The sequence below is a fragment of the Sceloporus undulatus genome, chromosome 7, assembly GCF_019175285.1.
Source record: "Sceloporus undulatus isolate JIND9_A2432 ecotype Alabama chromosome 7, SceUnd_v1.1, whole genome shotgun sequence".
NCBI lineage: Eukaryota > Metazoa > Chordata > Lepidosauria > Squamata > Phrynosomatidae > Sceloporus > Sceloporus undulatus.
In genome coordinates, this window is record NC_056528.1 from 6,825,453 (window position 1) to 6,849,210 (window position 23,758).

General features: G+C 45.3%; 2 protein-coding genes across 4 annotated transcripts in view; both read left to right on the plus strand.

Moving 5' to 3' along the window:
- Nucleotides 1–4,608, plus strand: part of TNFRSF14 (TNF receptor superfamily member 14) — a 9,812-nt gene extending 5,204 nt beyond the window's left edge. The window contains exons 3-8 of the mRNA XM_042478741.1: nt 216–341; nt 1,000–1,155; nt 1,487–1,577; nt 2,366–2,544; nt 3,045–3,061; nt 3,409–4,608. Of these exons, the coding sequence (XP_042334675.1) occupies nt 216–341; nt 1,000–1,155; nt 1,487–1,577; nt 2,366–2,544; nt 3,045–3,061; nt 3,409–3,522 (683 nt within the window). The 3' untranslated portion in view covers nt 3,523–4,608. The remainder of the gene's footprint in view (nt 1–215; nt 342–999; nt 1,156–1,486; nt 1,578–2,365; nt 2,545–3,044; nt 3,062–3,408) is intronic.
- A 2,510-nt stretch (nt 4,609–7,118) lies between these two features.
- MEGF6 (multiple EGF like domains 6) overlaps nt 7,119–23,758 on the plus strand; it is a 136,577-nt gene continuing 119,937 nt past the window's right edge. For all 3 annotated transcript variants that reach the window (XM_042478729.1, XM_042478727.1, XM_042478730.1), the window contains exons 1-3: nt 7,119–8,233; nt 17,143–17,277; nt 22,775–22,884. In XM_042478729.1, coding sequence (XP_042334663.1) covers nt 8,106–8,233; nt 17,143–17,277; nt 22,775–22,884 — 373 coding nt within the window. In that variant the 5' untranslated portion in view covers nt 7,119–8,105. The remainder of the gene's footprint in view (nt 8,234–17,142; nt 17,278–22,774; nt 22,885–23,758) is intronic.

A 23,758-nucleotide genomic window follows, 5' to 3' on the forward strand; every position in this document is an offset into this window, starting at 1 on the left:
GCCTTTGAGCAAAGTGTCTCAAAAATGGTGGCAATATTAAAAGAATCAATTGATCGATCAATTTTATTTATGGTCTTTGAGCAAAGTATCTCAAAAATGGTTGCAATATTAAAAGAATCAATCAATCAATCAGTTTTATTTACAGCATTTGAGCAATGTATCTCAAAAATCGTTGCACATTTGTGATACGATTTCTTGGAATGTCTTTCTCACAGGGTTCAGAGTCTCCAAGAACTGCACTATCAATTCAAGTACAAGCTGCGTTCCATGTTCAGAGGGGACATATACAGACCACCCCAATGGGCTGACGGAGTGCTTCAGATGCCGAGTCTGTGATACAGGTAAACATAGGCAAAGGGATCGGGGAGACAGTAATGTATGTATGGCCTGGGACAGATGGGCCAAAAGAGGTGTGCCGCCGCTGATACTAGGGTTCGGGAACGCTCAATAACAGCACACTCCCAAGCTCTAGCACATCACGGCGGCGGCAGCATCATGGCGGCAACTCATCCACACAGGTGCCACCATGATGATGTAAGCGACGCTCAGCATACAGACGTCGCTGCATGTCACTTCCATTATTGGTACGCCAACGGTGCACTCGTGACGTGCGCCGGGCACCACAAAAGGAAAACGTTTTTTCCAGCTTCTTTTTACTGCGTAGGGACACCACGCGGTTTGGCTGCTGCGGTGTCCCTCCGGAAGAAAAATCGGCATGTCCAGCCCACCGTTTTGGGGCTTATAATTATTTATTATTATTATTATTATTATTATTATTATTATTATTATTATTATTATGTAGTACTAGAATTGCAATGCATATAACAGACAACGACAGGCTGCTGCCACATGGCAGAATTAATGCACTAATAATAATAATAATTGTTGTTGTTGTTGTTGTTATTTTAAATGCCAGTATTTAAAGAACATGTTGGCCTTGTGGGAGTTGCTGTGGACTGGGACACAGACCCAAACCGTATTTGTAATGGTATCTTTCAGGAGCTCATCTGAGAGTGAATGAGAAATGCACCTATATGCAAAATGCAGTCTGTGGCTGCAACCCAGGTTACTTCTGTAACCATTGGAGTGAGACGTCATGTGAGATATGCATCAAACATGCCGTCTCTCCGCCTGGTTATAAGGTGACGCAGGCTGGTAAGTCAAAGAAAGTACAATCATGATTAGGATGCTGCTGATTTTGCAGACATCGCCTTGCTTTAGGGCAGTGGTGGCGAACCTATGGCATGCATGCCAGAGGTGGCACTCAGAGCCCTCTCCGTGGGCACATGTGCCATCACCCCAGCACAGAGTGTGCCAGAGTTTCTTACCAGAAAGCCAGAGGGACATGGCACTTTGCAATAAATAAGTGGGGTCTGGGTTGCAGTTTGGGCACTCGGTCTGCAAAAGGTTCACCATCACTGCTTTAGGGTCAATGGACTTCTTGCTTGAACCATTTTTGATGTTAAATAAACCCATTCTTTTGCAGGCACAGAAACCAGCAACACCAAGTTTGTACCTTGCCCATATGGGACTTTTTCAGAGGCTGAGATGTCCTTCTCCTGTGAAGACTGGACTAAGTAGGTACCACTTAGCTTTCCCCACTGTTGCAGATCCATTGCATGGTTCTGTTCTCTCTCTCTGTTTCACACATACACATTGTTTGCATATGCAACACCCCTTGTACTGTATACAGCTTCCATGTCATCATATTTTCATACCTGGTGCCAAGCATGTTCTTTGGAACACCAGGAAACTTTCCCATGGGAAAGATATGCAGACATGTGGAAGACCCAGATAATAACAAGACAAGGGTTTAATGGGTTTGCTGTTTGCTCCATCCTTCCCTCTCCTCCGGCTTTTTCCATATCCTTCTGAAAACAAAGGCGAAGGGGAGTCAGCCAACACTTGTTCCCAGTCAACCTCTCCATCCACTTACATTGGAGTTGTCCTAAATCCAACCAAGGTTTTTGTTACTCCAACATTGAAGCCATCACTCGGTCTGGAATCCCATCATCGATGGGATACCAAGTCTTCTCTGTCAGAAAGCTCTGCCGCCACGACAAACTACAGATCCCACACTCCCATAGCATTGAGCCATTGTTGTCAAACAACATTATTTCCACACTGCAAATGTAACCCTAATCCAACACCAATACACTATGCTGGCTTTCACTATAATGAGTGCAAGGTACTCATAGCCTTAAATGTGCCCAATCCTCATTTAAAACCATCCTACTTTGGTGAGTCATATATATGGATTTTCAGGCATATGAATTTGCGCACATGTGAGAGTGACATGGACTAAAAGAAGACCAGTTTATTCATTCCTGAACCCATTTCTTCTTCTTTTTTATCTTCATTCCAGTTGCAGTAAAGAAGGCTTGATAGAAGTTCAGGCTGGCAGTGCGTCTTCCAATGCAGTCTGCGATCAGAAGCCACCCAATGTTGTGTTGTTAACTACCATTCCTGTTGCTGTTCTTCTCTTTCTCGCTTTTGGCATAGCTCTTATCATTCTATGGAGACGACGGAAATGTTTCAGAAAAGGTAAGTGTGTAAAAAAAAGTGTGCAAAAAGGTCTGAATCTGAATGCAGTCAGGGCTGTGCGCATGGTAGCAGTCCTAGTATGGCAACATGTGCTTTGCAGCTGGTTGTGCCTAAGATCAAGCAACCTTAACAGCACATTTGTTTACTTAACCTAAATAGTTCCTTAGATCCTTATAAGTTCCACTAGAAGAAAGATATGTCTCAGGTTTCTTATGTTGGCTGGAGGATTCTGGGAGTTGTAGTACAAATAATAACTTTTCCAAGCTCTGGATTAGAGTATCCAACTTGGTGCTGTCTGCTTCAAACAGTAGTCCACCTCTCTGTGTTGTTTGATCGGTGACATCTTGCATGCAAGTGAACCTTTCATTGATATACATTTGACACAGCAAGATAAGCTTGCGCCAGGTCCAAGATTTCATTGAATGTAAACTATTGAAACCAGCTTTAGCCATAAGACATAAGGAATGTTTCTGACAAAGGTCTTTCCCTCTCCTTTTCAGGTGCTGCTGCAAAACAGGTAAGTGCATTTCTTATGGGTCTCAAGATGTACATAATGGGGGCTTATCTGGATGGGAATCATATTTGTGTATTTTGTAGTTTGTGAATAAGATAAGAAGAAGCCAACATGTTATCTTTCCCATTCCACAATGCATTCGTCTCCCAGATACTTGTGAAGAATTTCCCCTCCCAGAGATAGTTAGTGTCGCCACAAATAGCCAATATAGCACCATAGCTCTTGGTGATATTGCATGGTTCAGACTTTTATTGAAGGATGGGACAAAGGGAATGGAAGTATTATATAGTTTGCCTTATTCGGTACTCCTAATGTAGTTCTTCACGATGCCGTTGTCTCTCTTACTTTAGAAGGAAGAGCAAAACAGAGGTTACATCCCTGTTCAAGACAGCAACAGCCCAGCTATTCCTCTGCAGGAGACTACTCAGAACCATGGAGAACCAAGCTATTGCATGCATGCTTGAGGAAACAAATCTTTGCCTTGAAAAGAAGATGTGCAAGGGCTCATCACTGATGCATCTGGCGGTTTTGAAACGCACACAGAGAACATCCATGTTCTCCTTTCCTGAGTTCCTTGTGGATGTATTGCTTCCTCAGCGCTCAGCTAAAGGATCTTTCCAGAGGCACTTTCCAAGAACAGGTCCTAATCCCAACTTGGTTGAAGCCCTGAGTGATCTCCAGGGCTTTGGCTGTGCAACCAGTATGGGTCCAGTGCCCAAACAACTCATTGCTGAGACGGAGGAGGACAGAAGAACAGTATCGTTGTGAGTTGTGGCCAGGTAAATCCCTGAAGTTACAACACTAAAGGACATGTAAGGTCTATAGGACAGCATGGAACAGGGATCTCTCTCTCTCCTCTACTTTTCAAGTCTGGGATCTAGAGGTGCCAGTGCTCTAGCCATCTTGGACACTGTGAACTTTCAAAAGCCTTCTATGGGAGCAAATGCTTTTGATACAATAGCAATGCATTCTGTCATGCCTCTCTTTGAACCTCAGCCATTCCTTGACAAACCAGGGCTTAAAGACATGACCTCCGATGAGATTGGCTTATTCAGCTCATTGGTGGATGAAAAGCTAGATCATTTCCAAAAAGATGTACACTACAGTAAGAAAGACTGGGGTAACCACCTCTTCTAAACCTTCTGCTTCCTCCAGGTTCAAGCCTTATTGGCCTTGGCCTCACAAGGGCCATCCAGTCCAACCCCTTTCTGCCATGCAGGAACTCTCAATCAAAGCATCTCTGACAGATAGCCATCCAGCCTCTCCTTAAAGACCTCCAAAGAAGGAGACTCCACTACACTCTGAGGGCAAAACCTGGGCAAAACCTATAACAGCATGCAATGTTCACTCCTTCCTATGGGCTGTGCTTGCGGAAGGTTTTAGCCTTTTCATATGGCCACCTGGTATGATTTTAATAAACAGTTTATACATGCAACTAATCACATGTGCATCATAAGCACATAACTGTAATTCAAAGTCTGAATTTTGGCAGCCTGTTGCTTCACTTGTTACATTTAAATCTGAATTAAAAACTTCCTTGTTTTATAAAATGTTTGGAATTTCAGTTTAATATTGTTTTGTAACCATATATATATATATATATATATATATATATATATGAGATTACATGTATTGTTCACTATGCTTTATATTATATTGTATTTTTAAAATATTTTATATAGGTGATTTGTATTACAGTTGTGTTGTACAGTGGACCATGGGCTCTGGATCCATTACTTTCATAGAACCATAGAACCATAGAGTTGGAAGAGACCGCAAGGGCCATCCAGTCCAACCCAATTCTGCCATGCAGGAACTCTCAATCAAAGCATCCCTGACAGATGGCCATCCAGCCTCTGTTTAAAGACCTCCAAAGAAGGAGACTCCATCACTATCCAAGGAAGTGTGTTTCATTGTTGAACAACCCTTAAAGTCAAGACATTCCTCCTAATGTTGAGCTGGAATCTCTTTTTCTGTAGCTTCTATCCATTGTTCCGGGCCCTAGTCTCTGGAGCAGCAGAAAACAAGCTTGCTCCCTCCTCAATATGACATCCCTTCGAGTATTTGAACAAGGCTATCATCACCTCTTAACTATCTCTTCTCCAGGCTAAACATACCTACTTCCCTAAGACGTTCCTCCCAGAACCATAGACTTGGAAGAGACCCCAAAGGCCATCCAGTCCAACCCCATTTTGCCATGCAGGAAGACACCCTCAAAACCCTGCCAACCAGCCTCTGATCAAAAACCTTCAGACAAGGAGATTCCACCACTCTCCAAGTCAGCAACATGTTCGACTGTTGGACAGCTCTTTCCATCAGGAAGTTGTGTAATATTGTGCCCATTTCTGGGCAACATTGAGAAACTGGAGCATGTCCAAAGGAGGGCGACTAAAATGGTGAAGAGTCTGGAAACCATGTCCTATGAAGAATGACTTAGGGAGCTGGATATGTTTAGCTTGGAAAAGAGATGGTTAAGAGGTGATATAACATATCATATTATATATTATTTGTTGTGTTGTTGTCTTATTAACACTGGGAGATGTGTGGCTGGACAACCAGACTTGAGAATTAAGCCCATGTTTACCTTCCAGGGACCAATCGCAACCCAAAACAGAAATAAGCAGATGGGGAAAAACACATGCTGTGCCAAACAGACACATTTCACCACTTGGGGGAGCACTTCTCCTAAATATGTGCAAAACAAGCACACTTTCTTGTACATGAGAGATCTGCACTGAAATAGCTGCCCTGCTGGAGGCTCCCTGGAAGATGAATCTCGACTCAGCAGCTCCTAGAAGCATTGATGGAAATAGTTGTGATGGAGGAAGGAACAAGGGACAACAAAGTCACACTCTCTCAGCCTCGGGGGAAGGCAGTGGCAAACGTCCTCTGACCAAATCTTGCCAAGGAACCCCATGATCTTAGGTGTGCCATGAGTAGGACTTTATTTCTAGAGTAGCAGCAAAAAAGAGGAAGAAAGAACGGATGCCGGACAAAATACTCCAAGCAGTTCAGAAAGACGAGAAGCAAAAGGAAAAAGAGGCAGCGAGGATAAAGAGAAGAAGAATATGTAGGAACTGGGGACATTTTAGGTCAGCACAATCTGGTATCTTTGCATCTACAGCTTGATGTCAAGCACAGAGTGCATCTACACTGTAAGGATAATGCAGTTTGACACTACTTTGAATGCTGTCGCTCCATCTTACAGAATCTGGCATTTGGAGTTTTACAGGGCCTTTAGACTTCTCTGCCCCAAAGTGCTGGTGCTTCGCAGAAATACATATCCTAGGATCCTCTTGGATGGAGCCCTGGCCGTTAAAGTGTATATACTTTCCCTATTAAGGATGCAGTCTTGCTGGTCAGAAGTCCCAAAGATTGGCATGTGTGGACTAGGCTAGGTTTGTAGCGTAAGGCTGCAGTCTTCAATGCACAGACGGGTAGGGAGAAGCCACAAAAACAACTCCATGGGTCGCACTTTGCTCACCCCTGTTGCAAAGCATAATGCGTATCATTCTATGTGTAGCCATGCCAGCATTCTCTGAAGATGCCAGCCACAGATGCAGGCGAAACGTCAGGAATGAATCCTTCTAGAACACGGCCTCACCACCTGGAAAACCCACAAAAACCTATAGACAGGTCTTAGGTTTGGGGCATTCCAATGAGGGCCATGCTTCGAGGGGATGATGGGAGTTGTAGTTCAGCATCCCCAGAGGATATCAAGTGGTGGGAGGGGGAACATTTCTGTATTAAATGCCAGTGCTGTGCCCATACTCCTTCCTAAAGAGATCTAGGCTCTTCTGTTCATTTAATTGTGATGAGATTCAGCTGGTAAAACCTATCCAGTTTCTTCCAGCCAACTCAGCTTTTAACAGATATGAAAACTCAGCTGTCTCTTCTTGGACTCCTGCTTCTCTTTCGAATATGTACATCCTGCAAAACAAGAAAGAGAACGTGGGACTTGCCCTCCTTCCTTTTTCTATTATTTTGGAAGGATTCGGGAACATTGGATTTTTCAGCTCTGGAATTCTTTGCCTTTTGCAGGAAGGATGCAAAGTGTGCGTCTTTCCTTTTTCTTTTGGAGAGGACACTGACTGCGTTTTATTTTGGAGGCATTGAATTTTATTTTGGAGACACTGAATTTGGAGTCCTGGAATCCCTTGCCTTTTGCAGCAAGGGGTCAAAATGTGCACCTTTCCTTCCTTCCTTTTTCTTTTGGAGAAGGGGACACTGAAGATGTTGAATTTTCTTTTGGAGATACTGGATTTGGAGTCCTCTTTCTGCAGGAGGGAAGAAAAGTGTGTTTTAGTTTGGAAGGAGGAGGGAACACTGGCAGTTCTGAATCCTGGACTTGCTTGCTTTCTGTAGGAGGCAGGCAAGCCATGCACTTTCTCTTCTTTTGGAGGGAGTGGGGGAAACCCTGAATGTGGAATTCCTTTCCTTTGGCAAGAGGGAGGAGAGCTGTGCACCTTTTCCCTCCTTCCCTTCCCTTGAGTTTGGAGGAAGGAGGGACCACTGGATTTTGGGAGTCCTGAAACTCCTTGCTTTTCTTCAGGAGGGAAGCAAGGCTTGTCCTGTTCCCTCCTTCCCTTTTTCTATATTTTGTAGAGGGAAGGAAACCTTTGGATTTTTGTCTCCTGGAATCCTTTGCCTTTTGCTGGAGAGAGGCAAGGTGTGCGCATTCATTCCCCTGCTTCCTTTGTCTTTGGTTTTCTTGCTCTGTTTCTGGATTTTGAACTTTGGCAAAGTCCCTCCAGTTCCTGTTAACTTTAAACTTTGGCAAAGTCTCCTTGGGGAACTTTCAACTTTTTCAAAGACTCACCAACTCCTTTGGAACCTAAAACTTTGGCAAAGTCTTTCCAAGAAGCTTGGAGGCACCATTCTCCCTCCAGCCCCCAAAGTTTGAAGGATCCCAAAGCAGAGGGCAGTCTTCCTTGGCAAGGGGGCTAGAGGACCCCCAAGGCATCTGAGGCCAAAGCCAGCTCCCTGCCCAAGGGACCAGCTTGGCTAAAGAGATGCCCAGAGCCATGCTCTTCCTCCGGCCACTGCGATGACTTCGAGGGACTCCAAGGAAGGCAAGCTGACAGTCATGGCCCTGGGTCCCCAAGCAACCGCAGTGGGGCTCTTGGTTCTCCAACTCGCCCTGGGGCTTGAAGGGAACAAGCTGCATCCTGGCATGTGAGTTCTTTTTTTGGATTCTGGGTTCCAATCCTGCGCCGAGTCCTAAACTTGCCCAGGGAGAGTGGGTCAGGGCTGCATCTCCACTGGAGGTTTAATAGGATCTTGCTTTACCCTGCCATGGCCCTGTACTATGGGATGCTGGGATGTATAGTTAATTCTCCAGTGGAGATGCAAAGAATACTAAATCTTTAGTCTTCTTTGCATCTCCACTGGAGAATCAATAGGCAGTTGGACCCTCTTTGACTACCGTGACTGAGATGCTGGGATGTATAGTTTGGGGAGAGATTTAGCTTCTTCTGCATCTCCACTGCAGAATTAATAAGCAGTTGGACCCTGCTTGAAACTGCCATAGTTCTATATTATGATTTGCTGGGATTTATAGTTTGGGGAAAGGTTTAGTCTTCATTGCATGTACACTGCAGAATTAATTGGCAGTTGGACCCTCTTTGACTGCCATGACTGTGAGATGCTGGGATTTATAGTTTGGGGAGAGATTTAGTCTCCTCTGCATCTCCGCTGGAGAATTAATTGGCAGTTGTACCCTCTTCAACTTCCATGTCTTTGCACTGGAAGTCTGGGACGTGTAGTGTGGGGAGGGATTTAAATCTTCTTTGGATCTCCACTGCAGAGTTAATAGGCAGTCTGACCCTGCTTTAAACTGCCACAGCTCCATACCATGGGGTGCTGGGATGTGTAGTTTGGGGACAGATTTTAGCCTTCTCTGTCAGGGGGCTCTGGTGTCATAACAGACGGTGCATCCAGAGAATGGAGCCATGGCAGTGAAAGCAGAGTCAAACTGGATTAATTCTGTAGAGTGGCAGCAGCCCCTGGGATTTGTAGTTGCAAGATGTATTTGGAATGTTCCGCTTTTAGGTGGTTATTGTGTGTCTTCAAGTTGTTTCCAGCTTATGGGGTTTTCTTGGCAAGTGTCTTTGGAAGGGGTTTGTAATTACCATCCTCTGAGGCAGAGAGAGTGTCACCCAGTGAGTTTCCAGGGCCAAGCTGAGATTTGAACCCAGAGTCACAGTCCAACGCTCAAACCACTACACCGCACTGGCTGTCGCCCAGAGCTATAATACTACAGTGTTGTAATTGCCTAGCAGAGCATTCTGCATCCCTCAATAAACTGCAGATCCCAGGATGGCACAGGATGCAGCCATGACTGCGAAAGCACTGTCCAACTGGGACAACTGGGTAATATAGTAAAATCATGGACACAGCCAATCATCCCCAATCCTCAGTCGGAAATAAGGAGACAGTGCTAATACTGGCCTCTCTCATAAAAAGGGATAGGGAAGGATTCCTGAGGTCTTAGATTTGACGCATTCTGGTGAGCCATTCATGAGGACCATGCTTTGTGCGGATGATGTCCAGCATATCCAGCACATGTAGCCAGCATGTAGTCCATCATATCCAGAGGGCATCAAGTCCAGCACATGTAGTCCAGCATGTAGTCCATCATATCCAGAGGGTATCAAGTCCAGCACATGTAGTCCAGCATGTAGTCCATCATATCCAGAGGGCATCAAGTCCAGTATATGTAGTCCAGCATGTAGTCCAGCATATCCAGAGGGCATCAAGCTGGGGGAAAGCTGCTGCGTTAAATGTCAATGCTGTGCCCTCCCATTCTTACATAGATCTAGGACAGTGGTCTCCAAACTTTGCTCTTCCAGATGTCTTGGACTTCCATGTTTTGAAACGAAGCTGACTGGGGCTTCTGGGCACCCAGAGGACCAAGGTTTGGAGACCACTGATCTAGTCTCTTCCGCTAATTTAGCTGTGTTGCAAAGAAGACATTGGGCTGGAGACTTTTTCCTTGGGTGAAATGGGGAAGGCAGTGCCTCACCTGTTGAATTTTCTGCTTTGAACAGGCCTGGAAAGCCCTGGCAGCATAACAGCTCACAGATATTGGAAACAGCTGACCCTTTTGTTTCCTATTATTTGATTAGGAGAGAGAGCGGCAAAGCTTGCTGTCTTGCGATGTTTCTTTGTGGGGCATTCCTCCTCCTTCTGCACGCAGAGTTGTTGGATGGATGGGAAGCCTGGGGCCGAGAGTGAGGCGGCAATGAGAAACAGGCCTCCTTGGGAAAAGGCCTTTGGGATGTTTCGGAGCATCACTGGTGTCTCCTGTGTGGCCCAGCTCAGGTTCCAAGTGGGAAGATGGGGATCTCACCCCACTGTTTCTGGGTGAAGGGCTCCCCCTGTTTGGTCCATGGGTTCATCCTTCTATGGAGTAACTTAGTGATGCCCAAACTTTGGTCCTGTAGGTCTTTTGGACTTCAGCTCCCAGACGTCCCAGCCACTTTGGCCATGAGGACCAATGTTTGGCAGTAACTCATAAACAAAATCATTCCGTCAGAACGTATGATACTATGCTCGTCTCTCCACATCTACAGCTTTGACTTTTGTGGATTTCACTTTTCATGAATTTTATTAATATGTTCTCCCTAGGAATATCTAGGTCCTCCAATGCAACTCTATGGTCATCTTTAACTAAAGGTTGCACCAAAGGACCTAGAGAGAGCATGCCACTAGGCATTTGTAGTCCCTCCAGTGCAACTCTATGGTCAACTTTAACCCAAAGTCACACTGGAGGACCTAGAGGTTCCTAGAGGGAACACTCCGCTAGGCATTTGTAGCTCCTCCAGGGCAACTCTGTGGTCAACTTTAACCCAAAGTCACACTGGAGGACCTAGAGGTTCCTAGAGAGGACACTCCGCTAGGCATTTGTAGCTCCTCCAGCACAATTCTATGGTCAATGTCTGGCAGATGTGGACCACAGAGGTGCACTGGAGGACCTAGGGATCCCTAGAGAGATATTCTCTCAGGTAAAACCATAGTGGTTTTGTTGTGGTTTTTCCACATTCACAGGGATCCTGTGCCCTTAACCCCAGCGAACCTGGAGGGACAGGTGTATACTTGAGAAGTAAAAAAATGAAATGCACAGATATAGGATGGGTGACACCTGCCTTGATGGCAGTACATGTGAAAGGGATCTAGGAACCTCGATGGACCACAGGCTGAACATGAACCAACAGTGTGATGCAGCAGCTAAAAAAGCCAGTACGATTCTAGGCTACATCAATAGTAGTGTCTAGTTTGAGGATAGTAATAGGACCGCAAATCTGCTTTGGTCAGACCTCACTTGGAATACTGTGTCCAGTTCTGGGCACAAGAGTTCAAAAAGGAGGGTAGCAAGCTGGCACATGTCCAAGGAGGGGCACCAAAATGGAGAAAGGCCATCAAGCCTTATGAGGACTGGCTAAGTTTATCCTGGAGAAGAGAAGGTTAAGGCATGATAGCCCTGTTTAAACATTTGAAGGGATGTCATACTGAGGATGGAGCAAGCTTGTAGTCCACTGCCCCAGAGAATCGGATGTGGAGTGATGGATTCAAGGCACAGGAGAAGCGATTCCACCTAAACTTCTGAAAGGTGCTACAAGATCCCTTTGCATACTGGCTTTGGGGACGTTGTTCTAGCTGAAGTTGAATTTATTAGAATCATAGAATTGGAAGAGAACCCAAAGGACATCCAGTCCAACCTCCTGCCATGCAGGAACTCTCAATCAAAGCACCCCGAAAGAGATGGCCATTCAGCCTCTGTTCGAAGACCTTCAAAGGAGGAGACTCCACCACTCTTCAACTGATTGTCTCTGGAGCATCAGAAAACAGGTTTGCTCCCTCCTCAATATGACATACCTTCAAATATTTAAACATGGCTGTCATATCACCCCTTAACCTTCTCTTCTGCAGACTAAACATACCCAGTTCGTAAAGATGCTCCTCATAGGGCTTGATAACCATCGGACCCTATGAGGAGCATCTTAGGGAACTGGGTATGTTTAGTCTGAAGAAGAGAAAGGTAAAGGTTGCAGACCTTTCGCCATTTTGGTGACCCTCCTCTGGACTTGTCCCACTTTGTCCACATCCTTCTTGAATTGCGATGCCCAGAACTAGACCCAATATTCCAGGTATAGAGTCCAGGCCAAAGCAAGATAGATATCTTGCATACTGATATTGCACACTGATTTTCCAGACTAAGACGACGGCGGAGTTTATCACACTGGTGCGAATTTCGGCCTTATAGGGAGATTAAAGCGCATTTAAAGCATCCTGCAAATAACACAAAAGTGGTGAGCAATTGTGCAAATGGGTATCAGACGCACTTGTGCAAGTAAAGTGATATTGGAAATGCATTTTCGCTGAAAACCAGAAAGTCAAAAGACGTGCCAGAATACTTCTTTGTGACCGCTTTAATGGCGAGTTTGGCACGACGTCGTGTGAAATCGTTTCGCGTAATTACGGGGTTTTCCTGGGATATTTATGGGATGAACTTCCGATCCCCTTCGTATGATAAACTCCTGTGTCTATATAGTGGGTTTTGGGGGGGGGGGGAAATAAGGGGAATACTTGAAGATGAGCCACTGAACGAAATGCCCCTCATGGATGAATAACCCAGGACAGTCCTTATTGTCAATCTGCAGAGACACTTCAGTGTTGTGCAGCCAACTTTATTCTTTGGCGCAGCTTTGGCGCCTGCTTGGCAAAGCTGCTTGCCAAGGAGAACACTTGCTTGCCAAACAGCAAATGAATCTGGGGAAACTGTTTGGCTTTTGTTTCTCTCCGGTGGGAAAAGCTGCCTTGGCCGAATCTCTTTGCATTTTAGCAACTTGATGACTTATGGGCAAAGCTAGGAAATTGGGGAGAAGAAGAGTTCATCTCCCTGAAATGATGGAGAGAGGAAAATAATTCCCATTTAGTCGTGAACCTCCCTGGATTGCAAGGATCAGAGTTTAGAAGTTAGAAGTTCATTTGGTGAATTGCACCTTGTTACATTTTGCATTGCAAGGAAGCAACAACGCTCTGGTTTAGTAAGCAATGGCATCAGTGAGAACAAAGTTGCTTTATGGGTGCAATGAGTAACTGTTTCTAGGTCTCTCCAAATACTACTTTGAAGGATGTTAGTGGAGAGATCTTGACAAGATGTTTCTTCTTTTATCTGTCCAAAGGTTTTCCTTTTCAGAAAAGTAACCAGAAAGTAATAAGTTCATTCACAATATTTGAATGCCAGGAACAAGTTAGTTCTGCAAATGGAGGACAGAGGCCTGAATTCTCCCATGATTGAGAAAAGTTTATCACACTGATATAACTAGAATAAGTTTATCACACTGGGGCTGATTTCGGCATTAAAGAGAGATTAAAGCGCATTGAAAGCATCCTGCAAATGAAGCGGAAATGGCGAGTAATTGCGTGAATGAGTATCGCACGTAATTACGCAAATAAAGCAATATCGGAAATGCGTTGTTGCTGAAATCCTGAAAGTAAAAAGATGTGTGTTAATGTTTCTTTGTGACCACTCTGATGGTGGGTTATGTGTGACATTGTGTGAAATCGTTCCGCATAGTTCCGCAATTTTTCAGGGATATTCTCCTGATCTTCTTTGTGTTGGAAGAGACCTCAAGGGCCATCTGTTCCAGTCCCAGTCTGCCATGCAGGAATGCCCCATCAAAGCACCCCCGACGGATGGCCACCCAGCCTCTGTTTATACCTGTTGAATCAGTTGTTGAATACAGAGTAAACACATTGGTAAATCCCATTGATTCAATGGGATTCTCTCATTGTTGGGAGCCGTCAGGTCAACTCTGACTTATGCTGACCCTATCCCAGGCTTCTCTTTGCAGTGTTTGTTAAGAAGGGGTTTGCCATTGACTTCCTCTGAGGCTGAGAGAGTGTGACATGCCCAAGGTTGCCTAGTGGGTTTCCATGCCTGAGCTGGGATTCGAACCCTGGTCCCCAGAGTCATAGCCAATATACAGCGCACCCTCGGCTTACGCGGGGGATCCATTCCAGACCCCCCCCCCCGTGTAAGCCGAATTCTGTACATGCTCAAGCCCCATTGGAATGAATAGGGCTCATGCATGCGGTGCCGTGGCGGCGTGCACATGCCATGGACACATGCCCCATTCATTGCAATGGGATGCACCGCCCTGTGCTGCTCTACACAGGTTTGAGCATATGCTCAAATCCGCGTATAGCATGCCCACGTATGATGCGGGTGCACTGTACTATGCTGGCCTGTCGGAAGAGATCTGTCATATCACCATAATCTATACATCCCTCCCAGCGTGGCAATGTTTGCTTAGGACCGTAAACCTTCAGAGCTCAGCCAAGGAAAGAAGAGCCGGTGACACCGATGGCCCCATTCGCCTCCTGTTTTTCCCTCTCAGCCTCTCTTTGCTCACGGAAAAGCACTTTGCGCTGCAGCAAAGCTGATGCCGCTCTCTCTCTCTTGGCTGATGCACAGTCCAGACCCTTGGACCCTTTTTTCCCTTACAAGTTTGAGCCCCTGCCAACTCAGCCAAATCCCCATTTCCCTTTGTAACCAGCCCTGAACGATGCACAAAACCCAAACCCATCTTTTCCCGTATGTTGCGAACACCGCAGTGGAGTATATTTAACATTCATCCATCTGCTTTGAAAGACTTTACCAGAAGGAGGGATGCTCATTTGTTTTGGCCATTTGTTTGCTCTTCCTCCAACCTGCAAAACTCATCAGCATTGTAAAGCCATGAAGCTTAAAGCAGGAATGACTTAAAACTGAGGAATACGAACATATATTTTGAGACTGCCAAGGCTGGAGGTACTAGCTTGAGTTACAATGCACTCCGGGGCCCAAATGCTTGGATTTGAGCCTAGCTATTCATTCTGTTTATTCTCTTTGGGTCTGGTGGAATTTCTCTGCTTGTTGTTGTTGTTGTGTGCCTTCAAGTTGTTTCCAACGTATGGTGACCCTAAGGCATGCATAGGCACACTTTCTCTGAGCATAAAAACTCACCGGGGGACCTTGGGAAGGTCACACTCTCTCAGCCTCAGAGGATGGCAATGACAACCCCCTCTCTGAAGCAACGTGACTAGAAAACTCTACGAAAAATCATGTTGTTGTTGTTGTGTTGTGCCTTCAAGTCATTTCCAACACATGGCAACCCTAAGGCAAGCCTGTCATGGGGTTTTCTTGGCACATTTCTTCAGAGGGGGCTTTCCATTGCTTTCTTCTGAGGCTGAGAGAGTGTGGCGTGCTCAAGTGGGTTTCCAAGGCCGAGTCAGGGTTTGAACCCTGGTCTCCAGAGCCCAACACTCACAGATCTATGTGTTTTAGTCCAGCCTAGACAGAAGGTGGGTAAGGATGTTACAAAGCCATTACACACACACACACACACACACACACACACACACACACACAAACACTCATCCCTCCATATTTGTGGCTTTGATATTTGCGAATTTGATTATTCACGGATTTGATGAATATGTTCTCTCTAGGAATCTCTAGGTCCTCCAGTGCAACTCTATGGTCAACTTTAGCTAAAGTTTAGCCTGAAAGACCTAGAGATTCCTAGAGAGGACACTCTACTAGGCCTTTGTAGCTCCTCCAGTGCAACTCTATGGTCAACCTTATCTAAAAGTTGCACTGAAAGACCTAGAGATTCCTAGAGAGGACACTACTAGGCCTTTGTAGCTCCTCCAGTGCAACTCTATGGTCAATGTCTGTTGGACGTTGACCGCAGAGTTGCCCTGGAGGACCTAGAGATTCCTAGAAAGGTGACCTCTCAGGTAAAAACATGGTGTTTTTGTTATTTGTGGTTTTTGCATATTCACAGTGCTCTTGTGCCCCTAAACCTAGTGAATATGAAGGGACAAATATATATGGCCCACAAACCTCCATGCCACCATTCTCTGAAGATGCCAGCCACAGATGCAGACGAAACGTCAGGAATAAACTCTTTTAGAACATGGCCACATAGCCCAAAAAACCCACAAAAAACTATGGATGCTGACCATGAAAGCCTTCGACTTCACAACCAAATAGTAGTTTGCTACAAGCTCTGCAACAGGTGTGTTTTGTACAGTATGCCCTCCTTATCCACATAATTTTTTATCCATGGATTCAAGCATCCATGATTTGAAACATACTTTAAAAATGCACACATTTCCATAGGCAAATCTTGTTCTTGCCCTTTTATATACGGGGCCCCATTTTACTATGCCATTATATGGAATGGGACTTGAGCATCCATGGATTTTGGTATCCACAGGGAGACCTGGAACCAAACTGCAGCGGATACCAAGGTCCCACTGTAATTCTTTCCAAATATAGCCCTGTTTTTTGTTTTGGCCTTGGTAAGGTAAGCCACATGGGACAAATGTGCATCCTTGCATGTCCTGGCGATGTGGAAACAAGGAATAGGGTGGGGAGAAGGATACGGGTTTATCTGAAAGCTCCTTTGGAGACTTTCATCTCATGGAGTGGAATGGGTTTGATGGTGGTCCTGCTGATTTTGATTTACTTTAGCCCATCCTGCCTCCCCGGTCCCTCCTCTTCCAAGCTTCCCGAAAGACAATAGATTGCACTCTTTGGACAGGTTTGGTTCATGAAATGAAATTAGCTCGACAATAAACAAACATTTCTGGTTCGGGGCACAGCGGCGTTTGAGTGAAATAGCTGTCAAAACATGCTTGCCAATGCATCACTTTGGACGCTACATTTCTGCAAGCAACTGGGATGCTGGTATTCCAGCATCATAGATTGAATCCAGGTCTAGAATATGTCCCACTTTTGGAGGCGGGTTATGATAAACTCTACAAATACATATATACAGTTAGTCCTACATTTTCACAGGGGATCCGTTCTGGACGCGAAAGCAGAGGCTTGTGCTTATTCAAGCCCTATAGGCATGAATGGGGCATGCCCCCAAGTGTGCGCACCATTATAAATAGCAGAGGTTGCCCCTCCATGCACATAAGTTAGGAGGGGCAACTGTACATGAATTTCTCCTCCCGTTCAACTGTGCAGCTTACAAAGGAATACCTGTCTTTTTCTCCCCACCCGCACCCTTGTTATCATGCAGGCCAAACGTTTGCGCCGGTCGAGAATTGGCGATGGTCAGCCACTGGCAGCCACGCATCCAAGCCTTCACCCGTTTCGTGAAAGTGTGGAAGCCAAGCTGTGGCGGGCAGCCCTGGTGCGGGGGCTATGAACGGAGGTACGTGCCATTCTTTTGTCAGGCAAAAGCCAAGGGAGAAAGTACCATGAACATGAAGAAAACAAACATACAGCGGACATTTCGGGATCCGTTCCAGACCCCCTCTCTGCATAAGGGAAAATGCGCATATGCTCATGCCCCATTGAAAATACCGTGGCATGTTCCTGTGGCACAATATAATGTGCAGACCAGGAGCATGACTGCCATTGTTTCCCCCCGCTGTGTGGCTTTTGCCCAGGCCAAGTACGGCACAGGTGCACTGTAATGAACATGGAAGATTGACAAGAACTCAACCTAGATAAGGAGGCATTTGAAATAGTCCAGGAACTCTCATATCGTGGATCCTGTAGGGTGTGATATGGGAAGAGGGCAACAAAGTATATGTGGCACCATTCTGGGTGACTCCAGCCCTAGAGACGCCACTCCTGACATGATTTCTAGCCAGCCGAGTCTTTTGGGGTCTGATGCAAACAAATGTCGGTCCCAAGAAATGTTGGGAGCTAGAGACAGAGGTTAAATTGTACGTTGTATTTAAGGAATCCCTTGTAGCCTATAATTACCAGCAATTACCTGGTTGATGGGATCTGTCCACTGGAAAGCGTTGGTCAGGAGCCAAAGATCTGATTTCTTTGGTGGAGAAATGCTTTGAACTCTGGAGAGCTTTGCCTGATACAAAGACTGAGGGGATGCTCCGCTTGCATCGGCGCATGTCCCTGCTAGATAACATGTCTTTATTTATTCTTTTATTTTTTAAATTGCAGAAGGGGGCAAGGAAAAGTTCCTTTTTTTGTCTGGACTATAACTCCCAGAATTCTCCATTTACTGGCAGTCTTAACTGGGGGATCCTGGGAATTGTAGTCCAAAACCTAACTATCCTAGTAATGTCGGATCAGCTACAGAAATGATGCAGTTGGACACCGCTTTAACTGCCGTGGCTCCATGCTATGAGATTTGGGGATCTGTAGTTTGTTGTGGCACCAGAGCTCTATGACAGTGTTATTTCTTCAGTGCAGACGCAGCCTCAGTTAACAGTTCCTGGCCATGACTTCTTTAATGGAAAGTTTGAACCTGGAGGCAGAAATTCATATGGGGAAAAATAGGAATAGATCAACATGTTTCAGCAGACATTTTATTCATAGCTAATAATACATTCATGTGGAACGAACCAACCAGATCAGACAACCATCATCATCATCACCATCATCATGCTTTATTTATATAGCGCTGTAAACACTGCATAAGTGCGCAAAAACCTTTTCAAAAATCCAGGAGTCCATCGCACGGAGATATGACAGTTAAAATGATGTTAAACTGGATTAAGTCTGCCATGTGGCCGTGCCATACTTGCACTCACACTCAATGAATCAACTGACGTATGAGTTGATTGATCATCTGGTTAAACCGGTTGATGTTTGCAATATGGCTATGAATTATAATGCTCCTGCGGAGAAAGAGCGGATGCTGGTGCCCCCACTGCACATGCCTTATCTAAAGTATGTTTCCTGGCCTCGATGTCAGGCCCTGGATGTCAAGCCAACGCCAGACAGTGGAAGCCTATGAATCAAACGCTTAGTTCCTGTTTTGCAGATTTCCTCAATGGGGACAAGGCATACCCAGATATGCGCTACCTCCCTCACTGTCTTCGTAAACGGTTGTGTGAGAGAGATAGGGCAACTTTGTTGTTGTTGGGTGCCTCCAAGTCATTTCCAGCTTAGGGTGACCCTAAGGCAACCCTATCATAGGGCTTTCTTCACAAATTTCTTCAGAGGGGGGTTTGCCATTGCCACCCTCTGAGGCAAGAGAGTGTGACTTTCCCAAGGAGGCCGTATATATGGCTGAGCTGGGATTCGAACCCAGGTCTCCAGAGTCATAGTTCAGCACTCAAACCACTTCACCACTTGAGTGCAGTTGGCCCTCCATATTTGTGGCATTGCTTTTTGCAGGTTTGAATATTCCTGGACCTGACTGATGTGTTCTGTAAAGGAATCTGTAGGTCTTGTGTGAGTCTGTGGTTAACATCTACCAGACGTTACACTGGACCTATATATATATTTGTGGTTTTTCTACTTTCATTGGGGTCTTGTGCCCCTAATCCCAGCAAATGTGGACCCACTCTATATACAGTGGGCCCTTGGTATCCATTGGGCTTTGGGTCCAGCTTGCAAGGACACCAAAAGTCCCATTCACTCAAGTCCCATTAGCATAGTAAAATGGTGTCCTCTATATAAAATAGCAAAATCAAGGTTTGTTTTTGGGAATTTATATATCGTCTGGATGTTTTCAATTTATGGACAGTTGAATGCATGGATAAGCAATCCATAGATAGCAGAGGCCCAGCTATACATATCTGCCAAGGTATGCAAATAATCCGAAGCAGAACTTGTTGTGAGCGATAGCTTCCTGGAGCAGTCAGGGACCTGCGAGACAAAAGGAGGTTTCTTTGCCAAGACCATAATATTGCATTCAAATTGGAAATCGTACAAGACAAGGGAATTGTCCAATCTCCCGTTGTTGCTTTGCTCTGGGCCCAGCTTAGTATAATCATTCTGTCCAACTTAGTTTTCTGGGTACAGATGGAGTCAGGAGTGGTTTGCTGTTCAGTGGCATAGTACTCTGCTAGACCAGTATCTTACTTAGAGATGTAGCCGTATTGGGCCAAAGCTAACAAAATGCAATTCAACATGGAGAAATGTAAGGTGCTGTCTCCTTCTTTGGAGGTCTTTAAACAGAGGCTGGATGGCCATATGTCAGGGGTGTTTTGACTGAGAGTTCCTGCATGGCAGAAAGGGGTTGGACTGGATGGCCCTTGGGTTCTCTTCCAACTCTATGGTTTGATGATTCTAATCTGCAATAATAGCATGCAAAGGGATCTTGTTGCACCTTTGAGACTGAGCAAAAAGATGTTATAGGACAACCTTTCATAGACTTCGGTCTGCTTCCTCAGATGCATGGAGTGAACTGCCACCCAAGGAGGACCTTTATAACCAGACTGTACAAATAGCTATAGAAATGCAAAGCTTGTGGGTCTGGCAGTGAGGTGACCAGTTCATGGAATCCTAGAACTGGAGGAGACCCCAAGGATCATCCAGTCCAGCCCCTTGTGTTATGCAGGGACACCGTCCAAGCATCCCCGACAGATGGCCACCCAGGCCTCATTCCCACTATCTTTTCTACCGGATCACAATTCGGTTTGAACCGGTTCAAATGACCCTGGTTCCCACTTAAATCAAAATGCCGAAACGATTCCAAGAGGGGGACCATGCACCAGACCCATTGAACCTGCGCCTTTTTGACACTGATTTTTTCTGCGCAAGTGTGAACCAGATGCAGATCGGAATCGATTTACATTTGCCCTTTGGCCGGCTAGGCATGTATGTGAACCACAAGTGGATTATTTCAAAGGGGAAAAATGCATCCGGGGCAAATGTAGTGGGAACCATGCTCCACTGTCGAATTGATCCATTAATTTAGATCGCACACTGATTTATTTGTAAGTGGGAATGAGGCCCCAGCCTCTGTTTATGGCTATGGCAAACCCCCTCTGAAGAAACGTGCCAAGAAAAGCCCTAAGATAGGCCCCATAAATCAAAATAAATAAGGCAATAAATATAGAGCCGATGTGGTGTAATGGTTTGATTGTTGGACTCTGGAGATCGGGGTTCAAATCCCAGCTCAGCCATGGAAACCCACTGGGTGACACTCTCTTAGCCCCAGAGGATGGCCATGGCAAATGCCCTCTGCAGAAACATGCCAAGAAAAACCCATGATAGAGACATCTGGGGTTGCTGTAAATTGAAAACAACTCAAAGGTACACAACACAGATAAAAAATGACTTGGAGGCACACAACAACAACGTCAACAACAACCAGGTGACCAAACCAAAGCTAAAAGCACTCCTAGGAGTTTATCATGTTAGCGAAATTCCGCTTAAAACTAGATTTAAATTTTAAACCTTGCAAATGTAGGAGGTTTATGACACCAAATTCCTGCAAAGGTGAAATAACGCGAAGTTAAAGTAAAGGCAAAAGGGAGAAAAACAGCGCTTTTTAGTTTCGGAGTTTCCGATAAACTTCCTGCATTTCCTGTTTTTTTTTCTAATTGAAATTTAGCTTAAATCCCGTTTCTGAGCGGGGTTTCGCTAGTGTGATAAACTCAACCGAAATATCAATTCAAGCATCTTTGCCGGCTTTGATCCCGCTTTAACTGCCACGGCCCCATGCTATGGAATTCTGGGAATGCCATTTTCAATGAAGGACAAAGGTAGGAGGAAAGGCGCTGGCTCTCTTGAACCTGTAGCGGAATAATAAAAGGAAAGTGATTTAAGACTTGACTGGTGCTGAATAACGGACTGGTTCTAAATAAATCTGTACCTTCTTTTTTTCCATGTAGCAATGTATGCGGATGATGTAATAGTGGCTTTTGGTTTGCGCCGGGTTGTCTGCTCAATCGTTCATGTTCGCTTGCCTGTTTCAAAAGCTGATTTGCACTGATGTTAAAAACAGGCGCTGTTTTTAACATCGGTGTACTTTGCGCAGAGCATGGCTGAGAGAGAGCGGCATTGTAAGATGGGTTTGGGACACTTTTTGAGCTATTTTGCTGTCTAATGGCTGAGTATCGCTTTCCCAGATGCATCTGGAGCTCAGTTACTTTCTTACATGCTTTTAACGTTCACCCAAATGGATAAATTATTATTGCAGATTCTAGCTTTGAGTTCTTTTTGTGTGCGCAAGAAAAAGTCTGGTGAATCCATTCACCGGGAAGGAAAGAAAGACCAAACCTTTCTCATGGTTTGCTGTCTTTATTTGGTTAGCTAGAACTTTGTTAGACGAATTGATGCTAGTGCTTTTGCTGTGTCCACACTGCAGAAATAATCTGGGTTGTCCTTTGTTTTAGTTTTGTGAGATGTTTTGCCTTCTCTGTCGGAGAGCCCTGGAACAAATTACAAATCCAAGGCTTCATTCCTGCTACAAAATAAATCGGTTTTGGAATCGAATCGGTGACGCAATTTAACTCTGAGTAGACATTCACACTGTTCGAGTCTTTGATTTATCTACCTATTTCAGTTTCATCCACTTCGCGCTCACATTCAACGATGGATCGGTTTAACATGGAGTCGCCTCACCTCTGCACCACAGGAACCCATTCTGATCCGCAACCCATTCGCACTAGCGCTGAATCGATTTATCGCAACAGATGGGTGGAATTTAGCGGATCCAGAAGAAGCGCTTTAAATGGGACTACTGCCAGGGATTCAGCACAAGTGCAAACAAGGACCATTTAAACCACTTCAAACTGGTTTGCAAACCAGTTTATTATGGAGTGGGAATGGGGCCCAAGGATTCCATAGGAGGGAGCCATGACAGTTAAAGCAGTGTCAAACTGTATTAATTCTGCAATGTGTATGCGGCCCTCGACAGTCTTGCAATTTCCCTACGATTTTCCATTGCAGTTGTTTCCTTACGCTGCTAGTCTAACTCTGCATTTTCTCTTTTCCAGGGTGGTGTATTATATGGACAACAGGCAGATTTACACCACGCAGTACCAGACGGTGTACCGTTGCTGTCCTGGATGGTCCCAACTCAATGATAACTCAGGATGCCTTTATCGTAAGTAGACCCTTCCTACATTGGAGAGGTTCCCTGTTTAGGAATGCGATTAACCACTAATTTTCCACTTGAAGGAAGCAATGCATTCAAAAATACAGTCAGCTCACTGGATCCACGGATTCTTTATCCACGGATTCAAGCATCCACGGATTCGAGAGATGGTTAAGAGGTGATATGATAGCCCTGTTTAAATATTTGAAGGGGTTTCACATTGAGGATGGAGCAAGCTTGTTTTCTGCTGCTCCAGAGAATAGGAGACAATGGAGCAATGGATGCAAGCTCCAGGAAAGGAGATTCCACCTCAGCATTAGGAAGAACTTCATGACAGTAAGAGCTGTTCAGCAGTGGAAGGTGCTACCTTGGAGTGCTTTGGAGTCTCCTTTTTGGAGGTCTTTAAACAGAGGCTGAATGGCCATCTGTCAGGGGTGCTTTGATTGTGAGTTCCTGCATGGCAGAATGGGGTTGGACTGGATGACCCCTTAAGGTATATTCCAGCTCCATGATTCAATGATTCCAAAACCAGTCATCTTAAAAGTCCTATCTGAAGCAAGAATCTGTTCTGAGGATGTTGCAGGAAGTCTCTTGCAGACATTATTCACAATGTCTGTGGCTGTTTGTGGAAATGCTCGAACCACTGCGGAAGTGTCTAATTTGACTTTATGCTCCGTTGGCTTTGTGTTTTCTTGCGTTCCCCCCCCCCCGTCCCTCCGGAGAGAGGGGATCTCTAGGCCGTGCACCAGGTGTCAATGCTGCACAATCATGCGCATCCGACACCATGGGCCTGCAGACGGACCGACAACATCGCCAGTTCTCCACATCTGTTTGCTGATGTCATTACCGCAGTCGCTGATGTGCGGAAGAGCCATCCGAAGTC